The sequence below is a fragment of the Mobula birostris genome, chromosome 11, assembly GCF_030028105.1.
Source record: "Mobula birostris isolate sMobBir1 chromosome 11, sMobBir1.hap1, whole genome shotgun sequence".
Classification (NCBI taxonomy): Eukaryota; Metazoa; Chordata; class Chondrichthyes; order Myliobatiformes; family Myliobatidae; genus Mobula; species Mobula birostris.
In genome coordinates, this window is record NC_092380.1 from 74583883 (window position 1) to 74602176 (window position 18294).

Sequence of the window (18294 nt, forward strand, 5' to 3'; positions counted from 1 at the left end):
CTTTCCAAAAAGACGTTTAGGTTAGTGTTAGTAAGTTGTTGGCATCTATGCTGTCGCGAGAAGCATGGCAACTCTTGCAGATTTGCCCCCAGGACATCGTAAATGATGCAAATAATGCATTTCACGGTATGTTTTAATGTACATGTGACAAAGCTAATTTTATCTTTTTTAAAAACTGAGCTATTTGGGCTTTTTAATATTAAGTGCTTTGCATCAGTGATAGGTTTGTCAGGAAGTTTTGAAGTTATCCAATTTTACTGAACAATAGAAATACTTGTTTGCTTTAATACAACTTGTTCTCATGGGTACAACTGTCATGTTGAATCATTATATAGTTTGTTCCTTTTGTGAGTAGCATTATTAGTATTGTTGGGACTAGTGACGTTCCTGTTCACAGAAATTGAAGTGAACAAGAAACTTGCAAGTCAGCTGATCAAGCCTGTGTAAGCAGGATTACTGCATGGATTTCTGATCTAAACAGAATGCAGTCTGATGTAACTATATTAGGTTTTCTTTGTTCAGTTCTATTTATGTGGCAGGCTATGTTTTTAAAACGTTGTATCTCTTCAAATAGAATCTTTGCAGTTTTGATCTAGTTTTGTCTCTAGCACAAGGCCTTAATGTCTATAAACTTTGTGAGTCAGTGTTTTGTCATGATTCAGAGTTACAAAGCAAATAGTTTGCAAATTTCAGCAATCAATCACCCAAGTTTTTCCCTGAACATTTACAATATAACTAACAATCTTGTTACTTGAGTATAACAATGCAGAAAACCATTTGCTCATCAGCTCCATGCTGCTGTCAGTGGAGATTCCATTAATCCCATTCCTCTTGTTCAGAATTATGTTTTTATCACTGACCAATGTTGTGAAAATTGTTTTGTGGCAGCAGTACAGTGAAAGACAAAAATTACTAAGTTACAATAGTACCGAGGAGTAATAGTGGGGTACTGTTCAAAGGTTCATGAACTGTTCAGAAATCTGATGGCAGAGGGGAAGTTGCTCTTTCTAAATCTGAGCGTGGGTCTTCAGACTCCTGTACCACCACCATTAAGAACAAGGTGTGTCCCAGATGGTGAAGGTCCTTAATAGATGTCGTCTTCTTGAGGCATTGCATTTTGAAGATGTGCTCAATGGTGGGATGGCTTGTGACCATGATGGAGCTGGCTGAGTCTACGAAACGCTCTTCAGCCACTTTTGATCCTGTGCATTGATGCAGTAGAAAAGTAGGTTAAGCACACAGGCTTGAGCTGCACCAGTGTTGTTGTCAGTTAGGAGGATATGAATTTATTACTAGTCCGCACAGACTGTGGTCCCCTGATAAGGAAGTCAGGAATTCAGTTGCAGAGGGAAGTACACAAGCACACATCTTGAAGTTTGTTGATTGGTAATGAGGAGAAGACAGTGCTGAACGCTGAGCAAATGCAATCTCACTGGCTTTTCAGGCAGTATCTCTAGGAAGAGGTACAGTTGACGTTTCAGGCTGAGACCCTTCGTCAGGACTAACTGAAGGAAGAGTTAGTAAGAGATTTGAAAGTGTTTCAAATCACTTTCAAATCTCTTACTAACTCTTCCTTCAGTTAGTCCTGATGAAGGGTCTCGGCCTGAAATGTCGACTGTACCTCTTCCAAGAGATGCTGCCTGGCCTGCTGCGTTCACCAGCAACTTTGATGTGTGTTGCTTGAATTTCCAGCATCTGCAGAATTCCTGTTGTTCACTGGCTTTCCATTGCTTTTGGAGCACCTTGACGACAACAAAATATGTCAGACTGATGTTTATCAATATCAATGTGGTATTCCACATCATCCCTTCACTACCAATTAACACAGCAAATTAATTCTAGCCATGATCAACTATTAAAGTACTTCATTACAGTAGATGTGAGTGCTATCAGTGATAGTTGTTGGGGCAGCTCATCCTGCTCTTCTTGTATAATTGATGCCCTTTTGAAGCAGCTGGGAGCCTCTGACGGCAGCGGTAAGAGGTACAAGATGTCATTGAACACTCCAGCCAGTTAGATGGCACAGATTTTCAGGACACTACCAGGTATGCTGTCAGTAAATGTGCCTAAGTTTTAAAGAAGGGGATAAAGTTGACTAGTGGTTAGGTATAGATTGTATGCTGCGTGTGCACTTCCCTTGATCATTATAGTGCACTAAGTGTTTGAGTTGTGCAGATTTTAATCTGATGACACAAAGTATATCTACTTTGGTGTGATGATATTCCTTAAACATTTGCTATTCGACCTAATATATCCTTATTGCCTTTGGTGAGCAGAGGCTCCTCAGTCAAAGAAATCCAAATGCTAAAACTAAAATTTAATTGATGTCAGCTTCACTGTCTTAGGGATACGTAGAACTGCACAGCACAGTCTAGGAAGTTCCCATGTATTGCTGAGAATTAATTTGCCAGTTTACTTCATGTTGGTATCTTGAAGAGGAGATTCTATCCAAACTTAAGATATCTGCTGGAATATAGAAATATAAATTGTAATTGACATTGGCTTGCACATATTGGTCATAGAATACTATAGCACAGAAATGGGCCCTCTAGTCGGCTCATCTAATCATGGTACACTATTAACCTGTCTAATCTCATTGACCTGCATCCAGACACTTGTCCTCCATACCACTTCCATCCATGTACCTATCCAAATTTCACTTCACTGTTGAATTGAACCTATTTGTTGCTAGAGGTAACCTTTAAAATGGCTCAAAATTTACAATATTAGACCCCTAAGAGCAACAGATTGTAATGTACTGAGTGGAAATGCTGCAAAATGGACATTACCTGAGTTCTTTTCTCAATTATGGATATTCTTATTCATTGGAAAAAGAATGAGGGAGGTAGATTGGGGGATTGATATACATATAACTAGCTTAAGCATGTGAATGCTGCTAGTTATACTTCATCTGTGCTTTAGATTCCATTGACTTCAGAGCAGAATGATGATGAAAGTATAACTGACAAATTTTTTCCTTCCCCCACTTGTATTCAGCAGTGATGACTAAAGAGTGTTAACACAATATATTTTGACTCTGTATAAATTGACTAGTAGATATAGCGGTCCAAATGGGTGCACTGGTTTAAACCAGTGGTCCCCAACCACTGGGCTGCAAAGCATGAGCTACCGGGCCGCGAGGAAATGATACGATTTGGCGATGTTACACCATATGAGTCAGCTGCACCTTTCCTCATTCCCTGTCATGCCCACTGTTGAATTTGAACGTACACGAGGTCATCAGGCGGTCATTAACCTATAACTACTCGAGTAAAAAGCAAACATCGCTTTAGAGTTTCTTTGGAAGAGGTGGTAGCGGACATAAAAGGTCTGTGATGATAATGCAGAGACAGCTGAGGCCGACACTGCAAAAAAAAAAAAAAAAAAAAAAAGCTTCCTTCAACAGAAAATACGACGAGTCGTACATAAAATATGGCTTTATTGCGACCGGTGACTCGCATGCTCCAAGCCCTCTGTGTGTGATATGTGGAGACAAGCTGTCTAATGAGGCAATGAAGCCCTCCAAACTGCTTCGGCACCTTTAGTCTAAGCACCCTGCACTTAAAGACAAACCCGTTGAGTTTTTTGAGTGGAATAAATGTGAGCAAGCGGGACAGAAGCAAGTGCTGAGAGCCACCACGTCCACAAATGCTGCTGCTCTGAGAGTGTCGTACTGAGTGGCAAGCCGTATTGCTAAGGTTAAGAAGCCTTTCACTGTTGGTGAAAAATGGATTCTGCCTGTTGACAGAATTGAAGCATTACTTCCCAACCACAAACGACCCAAGACGTGCAAAGCAATGGGTCCGTGACCCACTTGTGAATGCCCCAGTGAATTATCCATGTCAGCGTGGGAAGAAGATCAACTTCTCAAGCTTGCAAATGACGGTGGACTGAAGAGTATGTTTGACGTAACATCTCTCCCGGCATTCTGGATCAAAGTCAAGGCTGAATATCCTGAGATAGCCACGAAAGCACTGAAAACATTGCTTCCATTCCAACATCATATCTGCAATAGTTTTCTGCAATGAATGCAACGAAAACTAAATTGCGGAATAAACTGGACATAAGGAACCCCTTTCGAGTATTGCTTTCTCCCATCACCCCTCGATGGGACCGTCTTGTTGCAGGGAAACATGCCCAGGGCTCCCACTGATTCAGCGATATTGGTGTGTTGCAATAATTTTATATGTTCATATGAGGAAAATAAGCGCTGTTTTTAATACCCAAATGTTACTTTAAATGTTATGCTATTGACTTGTAAGTGACTTATAATTGACTTATCACTATATTCATGTGAGGAAAATATGCGCTGTGTGTTTAATATTAAATTCATTAGATAAACCTTTTTAGAAACGAAATTGAGTGTATTAGCTACTTGTAAGTGACTTATAGTTGACTTATCACCTATATTCTGGTTGTGATTAACACCCCCCCCCCCCCCCCCCCCCGGGGTTGGCTGGTCCGCAAGAATATTGTCAATATTCAACTGGCCCGCAGTGCAAAAATGTTGGGGACCCCTGGTTTAAACACCATCCTAGCAGGGATGACAGTGGAACAACGATGGCAGTTATTTCTGGGAATAATACAGAAGTTGCAGGACCAGTTCATTGCAAAGAGGAAGAAAGATTCTAAGAGGAGTAAGGGGCGACTGTGGCTGACAAGGGAAGATAAAAATAAAAGAGAAGAAGTATAACATAGCAAAGCTGAGCAGGAAGCCAGAGGATTGGGAAACTTAAAGAGCAACAGAGGATAACTAAAAAGGCGATACGGGGAGAAAAGATGAGATATGAAGGCAAGCTAGCCAAGAATATAAAGGAGGATAGTAAAAGCTTCTTTAGGTATGTGAAGAGGAAAAAATTAGTTAAGACCTGAAACGGGTGAATTTATTATGGGAAACAAGGAAATGGCAGATGAGTTAAACTGGTACTTTGGATCTGTCTTCACTAGGGAAGACACAAACAATCTCCCATCTGTAATAGTGGCCGGAGGACTTAGGGCAACAGAGGAACTGAAGGAGATTCACATTAGGCAGAAAATGGTGTTGGACAGACTGATGGGACTGAAGGCTGATAAATCCCCAGGGCTTGGTGGTCTGCACCCCAGGGTACTTAAGGAGGTGACTCTAGAAGTCGTGGACACATTGGTAATTATTTTCCAATGTTCTATAGATTCAGGATCAGTTCCAGAGGACTGGAGGATAGCTACTGTTATCCCACTTTTTAAGAAAGGAGGGAGAGAGAAAACACGGAATTATAGACCAATTAGCCTGACATCAGTGGTGGGGAAGATGCTGGAGTCAATTTATAAAGGATGAAATAGCAGCACATTTGGATAGCAGTAACAGGATCGGTCCATGTCAGCATGGATTTATGAAGGGGAAATCGTGCTTGACTAATCTTCTGGAATTTTTTGAGGATGTAACTATGAAAATGGACAACGGAGAGCCAGTGGATGTAGTGTATCTGGACTTTCAAAAAGCCTTTGATAAGGTCCCACATAGGAGATTAGTGGGCAAAATTAGAGCCCATGGTGTTAGGGGTAGGGTACTGACATGGATCGTAAATTGGTTGGCAGACGGGAAACAAAGAGTAGGGATTAACGGGTCCCTTTCAGAGTGGCAGTACCGCAAGGTTCGGTGCTGGGACCGCAGCTATTTACAATATACATTAATGATTTAGATGAAGGGATTAAAAGTAACATCAGCAAATTTGCACATGACACAAAGCTGGGTGGCAGTGTGAAATGTGCAGAGGATGTTGAGATAATGCAGGTTGACTTGGACAGGTTGGGAGAATGGGCAGATGCATGGCAGATGCAGTTTAATGTGGATAAATGTGAGGTTATCCACTTTGGTGGCAAGAACAGGAAGGCAGATTACTATTTGAATGGTGTCAAGTTAGGGAAAGGGGAAGTACAAAGAGATCTTGGTGTCCTTGTTTATCAGTCACTGAAAGTAAGCATGCAGGTACAGCAGGCAGTGAAGAAAGCTAATGGCATGTTGGCCTTCATAACAAGGGGAGTTGAGTATAGGAGCAAAGAGCTCCTTCTGCAGTTGTACAGGGCCCTGGTGAGACCACACCTGGAGTATTGTGTACAGTTCTGGTCTCCAAATTTGAGGAAGGACATTCTTGCTATTGAGGGAGTGCAGCAGAGGTTCACGAGATTAATTTCGGAGATGGCGGGACTGTCATATGTTGAAAGATTAGAGCGACTGGGCTTGTATACACTGGAATTTAGAAGGATGAGAGGGGATCTGATTGAAACATATAAGGTTATTAAAGGATTGGACATGCTAGAGGCAGGAAACATGTTTCTGATGTTGGGGGAGTCCAGAACCAGAGGCCACAATTTGAGAATAAGGGGTAGGCCATTAAGAACAGAGTTGAAGAACTTTTTCCACCCAGAGAGTTGTGTATCTGTGGGATGCTCTGCCTCAGAAGGCAGTGGAAGCCAATTCTCTGGATGCTTTCAAGAAAGAGTTCGATAGAGCTCTTAATGATAGCGGAGTCAAGGGATACGGGGAGAAAGCAGGAACAGGGTACTGATTGTGGATGATCATCAATGGTCACAGTGAATGGCGGTGCTGGCTCGAAGGGCCGAATGGCCTACTCCTGCACCTATTGTCTGTAATGGCTGGATTCCTTTTGCCTCAACTTTATTTTTTGAACATGACATTTTTCGAACATAATCCTCAAGACCATTTTGAATAACTTTCTTCTGTCTTCGCCTGTTCATGGTTTCAAGTGTGTGGTTACTGTTGTGTTCCCTACTTAAAAGCAGTATGCATAAGTGTCCTTTGGGGTACAATTCTGCCAACAAGATGAGGGATATTGTAAGTAAAGGGAACCCATATCTGGAATACATTATAAGTCGTTGGATCCTTGAATTTTTCTGTATGTTACTGGAGAGTGTTTTGCATGTGGAGGCCACTTGGGTATTTGAACCTTATGGTGAAGTACATTGTGATATTTTATAGTGAAGGTGTCATTTAAATAAAATTTCATTTTGCTGTTTGAATGGGCTTATGAGGTTGAGTTAATTAATCTTGTTAAATTCAGAGATTTGAAATTATTTCTTTCCAAAGCTAATAGATGGAATAAAATCTTTTTTGCATCCAATGCTGTTTTTCCCCCTCAGAAACACATCCTTAAGCATTTACTTGGAACTTTATACATCTGCTCAGTTTTGCCCATTAAACAGGTGTTCTTCAACCTGTGGGCTGTATGTGGCCCATTCAGTACACAGCGGCCCATGTGACATCCTGTTTTAACAACAAAGATCCATGCTTGCAATTTCTTAGAATGGAGCTGCTACTTATTGAAAATATAGGCATTTGACAGTGTTTAAATCACTAAATAAAGGATATTAATAATGTGCACACCACTTTTTGCTTCTGCATATTCACTTGAGTATAATGTATTGAGTTTTAAGTTGGAAATCACTGTAAAACTAACCTTTGAATGTATATGTATGCTTAGCAGGGTAAATTTAACCTTAATCATCAGTAACTACTACTACGTTGACTCAGGCCTAGGGGGCTGGCGTCGGGCCTAAGGCATCAGTAAAGAGATGGAAAATGTGATTAAGTTGTACTTGCTCACTAATTTTTAGTTCAGATTTTATTAGCTTTATTTGTCACTGGACCTGCATTGCAGCCTTGATACAAGTGCAGACCAAAGACCTGAATTTGAGATTAGATGAGTAACTGATTTTGATATGAAAGAAACTTTTTAGCAAGTGTAGCATCATAGACTCTTAGTAAGACTGCAGTCAGAAAATATTCTGGTGACTGGAATCTCAACACAATCCTTCATGCGGGATGAGGGCAAATGGAAGTTAGCACTGATTGAATATTTTCCACTTGATGAATGTATTTAACTAACAATGCAGACTGTCTACCATCTATACTGTGCATTGCATTTACTCACTAATGTTGATTCAATAACCCTTTCAAACACAGATACATAGTCACAGATACCTGGGAACAATATTACCTGCAAGTCCCTTTCCAAGTCTTATCCACTTGGAAATATCCTTTCATTGTTCCTGAGCCTAATACCAGGAATACATTATTTGGCATAAGCACTGTAGTGACTGACTACCATCATCTAAAGCTAGTTAAGTAATGTTATGCTTGCCACAGTACCCATGTGCAGAAAAGGAAAATGTGAATGCATAACTTGTTATTTTGATCTGTTTCTGGGATTCAGTTCACAATTTTACTAAGTACTACTTCTGTTCTCCAGTATATGCACTTGCTCCAACAAATGAACAGTTTTGTCAGTGTTGTACTATGCACAGATTTGGCATATTTAATGTATCTTTCCTTTGCAGATAACGACAGAGGAAGGGCTGCAACTTGCGAGGCAGCTCAAAGTAACATACATGGAGGCTTCAGCTAAAATTCGTTTGAATGTAGACCAGGCTTTTCATGAACTAGTTCGAGTTATAAGGTAGGAATAAATGATGATGTATGTAAGGTATCTTTCCCTTGACAGGGATATTTGTGAAGCAGGTAAAATTACACTGGAAGAGATGTCAATGTCAATTGAAATCCTTCCACAAGTTTTGTATAAAAAGCTGTTCAAATTTAAGATTCTGATTTTGGATTTAATTTCTATTTTTTTAAAAAAAATGTATTCTATCACCTCTGTGTATAAGGTTCCTGGAGCAGCTTGATTGAATAAGCCCTTCCTTTTGGATGATACTAGATTTTAAATTGTCTACTGCCTTAGTCTACTATGGGCACCACAGCAGTGTAGCGTTTAGCTTCAATTATGACATCCTCTGTAAGCAAGTTTGTATGTTTCTTCCTGTGTGTGTGTGTGCGCACGCGCACTTGTTTCCTTCAGGTGCTCCGCCTTCCTTCCACAGTCAAAAGACATACTGTTTAAAAAGTAAATTGGTCATTGTAGATTATCCTGTGATTAGGCTAGGGTTAAATCAAAGGGTTGCTGTACATCCCAGCTTGAAGGGTTAGAAGAGCCTGTTCCACACTAAGTAAATAAAGTGAAGTGGTAATCTAGAAAACCATGTGTTGTCCACTCTATTGACTGGAAAATAGCCAGTGATATGCATTGATTTTAATGTAGAAAGTGAACTAATGAATTTTGGAATGAAGAATTAGGAGATGCAATAAGCAAAATGAAACAGTTGCTTTATGGTGTAGGTTGTGTGCACATATCATTAAAGGTAGGAGTTGGTAAGGCTTTTATGCCATGTATTTTCAGTAAAGATGTGGAAGTCCAAACCCAAGCTGATTGTACAGTTGAGCACCACACCTTATGCATGCAGTCATTTCATAAGTGACTTACCAGAATAGCATTACTGATGATGAAGCTTGCTTATCTGGAATAATTTATGAAGCTGAGGTTAATACTGAAGTTTAAGGAAAACAAGATAGATTATGGGGAGATTTAATAAATGAAGTTCTCAGAAATGGTTTTGATAATGAAGGCTATTTTTACTAGTAGAAGATTGGTTAACAGATGATGCAGATTCAAGATTTTCTAGAGTATTAGCAGGGAAATCAGTATTTTTCTGTGCATTAAACTGTACCCTGGACTGGACTTCCTGAAGTTGTGCTGTAGATTGAGTCATACATTTTGGAGGAGTATTTGATGCATTTTGAGGGGATATGTAAGGATATAAGGAAATAGCGAGGACAAATTGGATTTGGTTTCAATATCCTGCCCTGGCCACATTAGGATCCACTTTTGTTTAGCAATTGCTCATTATTTAAACAGAAATCTGCTTTCACTTGAGCAGAAATTAACTTGCTTATTTTATTTCCCTGCAGGAGATTTCAAGAGCAGGAATGCCCTCCTTCTCCTGAACCGTCACGGAATGAAAAAGACAGTAGTGGCTGCCACTGTGTTTTAATCTGAGATGCTGGTTTGTCTGCTCTCAACAGCTGCCAAACCACCTGCCCCCATTTCTGCCTTCAAAAAAAAACATTTGTGTCAATCAATATTGCCTCTTTACTGCATGCTTACGATTTGGTCGCAGATTGCCTTAGTCTAATTTAAAAAAAAAGCTGGCTGTGATGTGCACTTGATTGGGGAGGGGCTGGTGGGGACATTTTGTCACCTCTCTTGCCCCCAAGGCAGGAGGTGAAGTTTAAGGAATATAAACACTAAGGCTGCTACTTAAATGTCATATTTTTATTTGTTTCAGGAATGATATTTCTATTTGATAGGAGAGAAAATTCAGAATGTAGAAAATTGATTTGAGCTAATTTGCCTTGAAGTGTTTAAAATCCATGCTTACATGTCTTGTCCACAGTGCCATTTAACTTTTAATGCTATAATTATGCGTTAATCATTATTGTACATAAGGATCCATGATTTCCAAGAAAATTAACTGTCATATGATAAGTGAAGGGCAACAAGGAGGCGTGAATTTGTCATTTCTTTGCCCTGGATAAAATACATAGAATAAGCCTTAAATAACACTTGTTGGTAAGAGTCTGAGTTTTGTGCAATGCTGCAGTTTGTTCCAGTGGCCAAATCCAGTCAGTCTACTGTATTTATTTTAAGCAGTCCAGAGAGATTTTTGGGAATCAATGTGGCCAAACACCTGTGATCTCACTGGATATGAACATTTTTTTTTGTTTTGTTTTTTTTTAAACCAATCTCACATCATTGTTGAGGAGTTCCAAGTCTTCTATTTGTCTTCCTTTGATGTGACTGTATTTTGGGATAAGGGATTCAAAGTGCTAAAGTGTAGTTGTTTTTCCTCATGTTATATAAAGAGATGGGATTGATTCTTCCATTGATGAAGATGATTAAATGTTTTTCTATATACTTTTATACATTATTTTCTTATCAAACTAGTTAACAAGTATTTTTATATGTTTGTAAACAAATATGCTTTCACAGCATAACTTGTGTATATGTAAAGATGAGTATTTAATTCTTGCATTTCACTTTTAACTGACAAACTTACAGGTATAATTTACAGAACTGTGGTAATACTTTCCTAAATATCCTCATGGCAGCTGGGTGTGCCTAGCTAAGTCTGGTCATGTGCCGGCAGAATGTACCCACACAGACATTAGCATGCTCAACTATACAGAATGCTCTGACCAGGCATTTCAGAAGGTGGATCTGTTATGTAAAAGTTCGGAATCTGATAAACTCGTGATTTTTTTTGGGTTTGACTGTGAGTACAAGTTCAACGGATGAATAACTTGGTTTGTGATTTGTCCTTTGAACTGAATCGCTGGAAAGATGCACACAACAATCCTGATACTGTCTCTACATCAACTCTTTGAAGTTTGATCCTACTACAGCCTTGTATAGCTTCTGGTGCTAGAATAAAGGTTGATTAATTTAGTGGAAGACTTATTATTTTCTCTGTGCCTCCTTTGCCTTGACACTTAATTATTAAATTTATTAGTAATCATTGACTAAAAAGTGTCTTGGTGCCTTTTCCTATCTTCAAATGAATTGCTGTCACTCAGTGTATTCTATCTTGAAGTTTGATTGTAGCATTGTTAGTATGCTATTTTCATAGTCATGTAATATTTCACAAAAGTTGGATGCATTGTACCTTTCAGATGGAATGTGTTCTTTAGTAGTGTATTGTCTGTTTGCACAATCTTGGTGGGGGGGGTGGGGGCTAACTGCTTGGCTTTTAATGTTGGCATTAGTTTGGACTGGATCAATATCAGATGAACAGCTGAGGGGCAGGTACATACAAAAATAGGAAAATGAAATCAGTCCAGTAGACAGTGCAGGCATATTGACATAAATCATGTGGAAGAAGTGTGAGACTAAAATGCATCTAATGCAAGGAGTTGGGCTAGTAAAACTGAACTTAGCATTGGGGATATGATATTGTTGTCAGACGTGGTTGAAAGGACAGCATTGGCAACTCAAAATTCCAGGGTATAGAATCTTTGGTGGTGTAAAAGAAGAGGTGGTATTGTTATATTTTTAAGGAATGTTATTTCAGTAATGAGTGATATCCTCAAAGTAAAGCCATATAGGTGGAACTAAGGAACAAAGAGGCTAATTGCTTTGCTGCGTATTTTACTAAATGTCTCAATGTTCAGAGGAGCAGTTATGTAGAAAAGTGGCAGATAGGAGTAGAAGTAAGATTAATGTGGTTATAGTGGTACTGGGATGGATTTATTTTGAGTTGTGAGAGGAGAGCGTTTTTGATCCAGTACCTAGTCCTAGGGAAAGGGCTGTATTGGACTTTGGAGAATGTAGCTGAGCAAGTGATTGAAGTGGCAGTGGAAGGACTGCTTTTTGGAGATGACAGCCATTGACATGGTTAAATATAAAGAGTAAGTGTAGTTGTGAGAGAAGGTTGATAGCAATATCATAGCCAAGACCCAGTAGAAGCAGGCTGGGTGCACCTGCAGTTTTAAATTTGCTTGTGACATGTGAAAGGACAGCAAGACATTCAGCATTCTTTGGACTAAGATTGTGGAGGGTTGGATGGAAAGTAAAAAGCATTGTTGTAACTGTAGAAAACAGAAAATGAGGAAATCCTACAAGAGTATAGAACATGTTTGAGGGTGATATTTTTGGTTACAAAACAACATTGAGGTTTAAGAGCTGTAAAATATCATTGGTAGATGTGATTAATGAAAATCCCGAAGTAATTTAAGGACAAAATGATAACTGGGGAAAAAGTAGGCCCCATTAGGAGCAAGGAGTGGTAAATACCTGGAATTAGAAGAAAGGTGAGGTTTTCAATGGATGCTTCTCTAATAGTTGGGTGTTCAGGGAAGAGGATTGTGAAATTTGAGAATATTTTTATCAATCAGGAGGATGTTTTGGATGTCTTGGAGGTTAAAGCTGGATAGACCCAAGTCTCTAAGATGTAAACAAAGCTATTAATGGAGGCAAGTGAAGAGATAGGTGTGGCCATGACAGCTTTTAAATCTTGTTGCAGGTAAGGTGGCACATGACCAGAAGACAGCAATTGTGGTACCATTTATTCAAGGGCAGCAGGGATAAGGTGGGTGCTTAACAGACTTGTGATTGCTGTTCCCTCTAAGCTGCAGGACTGCGCAGTAACTAAAATGGTCCCACGCACGTAGCCTTTGTTATTGCGCAGCTGGAATTAGATGCAGCTAGAAAAAGTTTACGAAACATGAAAGATTTTTGTACTGTATTTCATTATACCTTTCAATTAATAAATAAAATCAAAAGTGTATGATTCAATTTTCATTCTAAATATTCATAGTATGCATACAGTTATTACAAAAAAAATTTAGAGTGCCACGTGGTTTTCAGGTTATTTATATATTTAAAAAAAATCCTACTCAGAGCAACGGTTGGTAGGTGCAGCTGTGTGTGTGTGTGTGTGTAATGACTGTGATTCTTATGTCAAGAGTTGGGAAGTTGAGAAAATGAGGGACAAGGTCAATGTAATCTTGGAAAGGCAGGGATTAATCAAAAAATACTCAAGACTTTGTTTAGGAGTGATCCTGTCTCTCTAGCTTGTTTGAATTATTCGAAGGGATGACAAAGAATGGAGGACATTGCAGTTGTAGTTTACAAGGTCTTAAAGACTTAAGTTCCATTTGGAGAATTGGTCCAAGGCAAATTGGCAAATTTATATCCAAAACTGGCTACGTAATAGATGGAGGGTAATGATGGAAGGTAGACTTTTGCTGCTTTGAAGCCCAGGGCCAATAATATATCCCAGGTATTGTACTTGGGACCCTTATTTGTATACATTTTGGCAATTTGAATTGAAAACCATAAATGGTGATGTTCACACTGAAATTAGTGGTTTCGGTGATGGTGGTGTAGGTCTTTTGGCACTCTGACCTCCTTCAGTTAATACACTGAATATGGGATGTTAGGGTGTGATTGGCAAAATATTGGTGAGGCAGTACTTGGGGAAATTGTATGCAGTTGTGACAGACCTGCTGTTAGAAAAGATGCCATAAAGCTGGAAAGAGTGCAGAAAAAATTCAAAAGGAATGGAGTGACTGTTGAGATGTTGGACAGGCTAGGGCTTAGTTTTCTTGGCATGTAGGAAACGGATGTTATCTTGTAAAGGTGTATAAAATCATGAGGGGCATAGTTATGGTGACTGCACATAGTATTTTTTTCCTCACGGTTGGGGAATCAAGAACCAGGAATCAAGAGGCCATTGGTTTAAGGTGAAAGGGGGAAGATTTGATAGCAAGTTGAGGGGCAACTGGTTTTACACAGAGGATAGTACGTATGTAGAACAAGCTGCCAGAGAAAGTGATTGAAGTCAGGACAATAACAACTTAAGAAGCCTGTTGGACAAGTACATGGACAGAAAAGATTTAGAAATTTATGGACCAAAAGCTGACAAATAGGGTGAGCTTGGATGAGGCATCTTGTTTGGCATTGACCATTTGGTCTGACGGACCTGTTTCCATGCTATAGGACTCTACGAACTCTCGATCAGTTGGTAAGATGGGCAGACCAATGAAAGATAATTAAATCTTGATAAGTGTAAGGTAATGTACTTTGTGAGGAACAATAAGGCAAGGACATACACAGTGAATGTAGTATTAAGCAGTTCAAAGGGGAATAGATAGTAAACTTCCTTGAAACAGTTATGGAAAGCAAGTGCGTCAAAGGTTAGACTAATGGAAAAGAAGTTTAAAAAATCTTATCAAGAACTACTTAGCTCAGAGAGCATTTGGAAGATGGAACATTCTGCCTGTGTCTGTCAACATTGGAGAAGTACTTAGACCAGTATGTGAATTACCTGTACATAGAAGCCTGTGGATCAAGTGTTGGTAAAAAGGATTAGTATAGATGGGTCCTGGATAGGATGTGGTGGGATGATGGGGCTGTTTCTGTCATTTATCTATACATTCACATAATAAAGTAATTAACAAACTAATGCGCAAGGTACCAACTTACCTATTGAATATGTGCTACTTTGAATGTTGGGCATTAGGTCCTGCTCTTCCTCCAATGTCCTGCAAATTTTGTTATTTGCAACGTATCCAGTTTTTAAAATGTTCAATATGAACATACTGAAAACATTAGAAAGTAGAGCAGGGTTAAACCATTTATCTTTTTTTAAACCTTGTTCTGTTTTGGGTGAAATAGTGACATATGTGGCTTCCTCCACAGACAGACTACAAGGGATCCAGAGCAAGCTATCTAAGTAGATATGTTATTAGCTCATGGTAAGCAGAGGTTCATGTTGGAAGGTTTGTTTTGGACTGGAGGCCCATGACTAGTGGTGTCCTGCAGGAACTGGTGCTGGGTTTGTTGTTTGTCATTTATATAAATCATTTGGCTGTGAATGTACAAAGTATGGTAAATATGTAGGTACCACAAAAATAGATGATATTGTAGATGATGGTTATCAAAACTTCCAGCGATCTTGATTCTTCAACTAGGCAAGTGGGCTGAAGAATGACAGATGTTCAAGTCAGGCAACTTCTGCTTCCATCATCCTTGTCTGCCTCCATCTATCATGTCTTGTGACTCCACCCCACTCCCTCCCCTGTCTAGATCAATCTTTTGTTTAAACCCCTTCTCCCCACCCCTCTCCTCCTGTCAGTTAACTAATCACTGAATTTCTCCAGCAAATTGTTTATTTTACATTCAGTGTAGGAACTGGGGTGTTGTAGTTATACAAAATATTGGTGAGGTTTTACATGAAGTATTTTGTACATTATTTTATAAGATGTCATTAAGCTATAAAGAGTGTCATGAGGATTTGTGAGAATGTTTGTGGGACCCGAGAGCTTGAGTTATTGGGAGAGGTTGGGCAGACTGTGACTTCATTGTCTGGAGCATTTGAGATTGAAGGGTAATTTTGCAGAGGTGTATAAAATCTTGAGAGCCATAGGGTTAATGCACTCAGTCTTTTTCACATGGAAAGGGAACCAGAAACCTAGAGGACATGGGTTTAAGGTGAAAGGGGTATGATTTATTCAAAAAGGAGCAGAGGAACAGCAACAACTTCACAGGGGTGGTACATGTATAGAATGAGTTGCTGAAGAAAGTGGTGGAGGCAAGTCCAATAACCTTTTTATATTAAAAAAAAAAGAAAATGTTTGGACAGGTACATAGATAATAAAGGTTTTAGCAGGATGAGCCAAATGCAGACAAATTGGACCAGCTGACATGGGCATCTTGGTTGGTTGGCATAGGTAAGTCAGACTGCAGGGTTGATTTCTGCGTTACTGTATTAGTCTGACTCTTTAAAAACCAGTTGTTCTGTTAAGGAATTATTAAATCCATTTCTGACACATTTTAAGACATTAGGTTTTGGGTCATAAATTGCTTTTGCACAGTAGAATTCGCTTAGCTTTTGACCGTTACTTTTGGTCTCTGGCCTTTTGCTTAAGAACTTGCCTACTGGTTTAAAAAAACACTCTGCATAGAAAACGGGTGTCAGATTTGCAGTGTTTTAAAAAGATAGATTATTAGCAAGAATGTAAGTATGTAAATGATATTGAAGGAAAAGACTTGGATGATTTGAAGGGTAGTTTGACTATAAAGAAAGAACTTAGATCCAGTATTTGGTGTTACAGCTGTCTCTGGCCCATTGTTAAACTAGTGTGCCCCTGATGGAGTCCAGTTGGGCATCACTAACTTCCACAGGTCTCCCACTGTACAGGCGGGGAAGCCTCTCCACCATTCTTGCCTCATTTTACATCTGGCACATGTACAATAGACTTCATATTGATTGAATAGATGATATTGGGGGAAGGGAAGGGGAAATGACACGTTATTTTTCAAATATTTACAATGCTTTCGATTTTTATTATGCCAGTTTCAAATGTGAAAAAATTAATCTTTCTAAATGTTACTGATTGTAACACTGACTAAGCAGTTTCTTGGGGGGGGGGGCGGGGGAGGCCTTGCCTTGTCAGTGGGTTTGTGAATATATCAGTCTGCTACTTCAGATACAGCTTGAATTCTGTACTGGGCCACGTCAAAATACTGAGAAGTATGTAGTTGCTGGAAGGCTGGATTGAAACTAAATTGGAATAAATATGGCAGGTAGTTGAGGCTTTTGGGCCTCTGGCGTATCTGCCCTAATGTTTTCCTGCAATTTCAGCAAAGTTAATGTTGACTAGGGCAAAGGAATACTGCTAAGATATCTGTTTCATTCACCTGAAAGCAGACAAGGCTGATAGCCTTGCTCAACAATCTATTTCAAGTGCACTCTATTCTGAAAGGAAGTTTTAATAAATATTGAGAGTTCTGATTGCTATAATGTGTTTCGAACCTGAATTTCCTGATTCTGATGAAATTCAAGTAGCATTAATTCAAGGTTGAATCTTATGAGTATTCTGTGTGAAGTGTTGTCTGTGCTGGAGTTTAATTTATTCTTGGATAACACCATAAAGTTATTTGGTTTGTTTTTCCAGATTTAAAAAAAAGACTTCTGAAAATTTATAACCTCTGTGTAAGAATGGTAGAGCAAGACGAAGAATTAGTGCTGTGTTCAACCTGGAAGCACTGATCACTTCAGGTGGCCAAATGTGGACATTTCTTTATAAGCAAGAAATAAATGGCCCCTATTTTTCTGCTTTGGATGAGAAATAAATTTGAATTTGGCTTTTGTGCATCTGTTAATTTTAACCTCGTGGAAGATGCCAGTTTGAATCAGATCAACCCCACCCATGAAATAGGGGAAATGTTTGAATAAGCCACAGCACTTAATGTGAATTTGTCAATAATTTAAAAAGTAGTTAAAATTATTACAACAAAATCCTCAACACTTAAGAGGGCATTTAACACAATTTGTTCAGAAAAGGCATGACCTGAAGCTAACTCCTTGTGTCCTTTGTTCAAGTGAGAATAAATGCTATTTCAATTTCTTGTGGTTTTTTCTCCTGTGTAATGTCTGTGCATTCTACAATCCAAGCTTAGTTTCGAAAACACTGGCAAAGTAGGGAACTTCTGTGATCACAAATGTAGCACTGTAATCTGCAAGTCAAAATTGTGATGGAATGCTGCTCCAATCAAATGCATGGAGTGCAACACCATCCAGGACAAAACACTGCTTGATTGGCACTCCATTCTTCACTTGAACTTTTAAGATTTTATTGTGACAATTCAGTAATTTCAGTTGATGTCCTTCCCTGTATTTAATAATCCTGTATTACTGAATGCACATTTCTCAGGTTAAAGTAGCTGTTTGGTGAGGGAGACTTGTAAGTCAAGTGATCCATTAGAAACCATTAAGATAATAATCATTGCAGCAAGGTGCTCTATAATTATGAGTACTTTAATACAAAGTCTTAGATTTGTTCCATTTTTCTGAAAATGATTCTCTTCAATCGCATAACTAATTATTGAAAGCCATGGAATT

General features: G+C 39.0%; 1 protein-coding gene across 5 annotated transcripts in view; it reads left to right on the forward strand.

Moving 5' to 3' along the window:
- rras2 (RAS related 2) overlaps positions 1 to 17772 on the forward strand; it is a 74352-nt gene extending 56580 nt beyond the window's left edge. For 4 of the 5 annotated variants that reach the window (XM_072272535.1, XM_072272539.1, XM_072272536.1 and 1 more), the window contains exons 5-6: positions 8335 to 8453; positions 9800 to 13196. In XM_072272535.1, coding sequence (XP_072128636.1) covers positions 8335 to 8453; positions 9800 to 9887 — 207 coding nt within the window. In that variant the 3' untranslated portion in view covers positions 9888 to 13196. Of the gene's footprint in view, positions 1 to 8334; positions 8454 to 9799; positions 13197 to 17347 lie in introns of those variants that run through there. The other variant, XR_011887773.1, reaches the window with a different exon arrangement.
- The last annotated feature ends 522 nt before the right edge of the window (positions 17773 to 18294 follow it).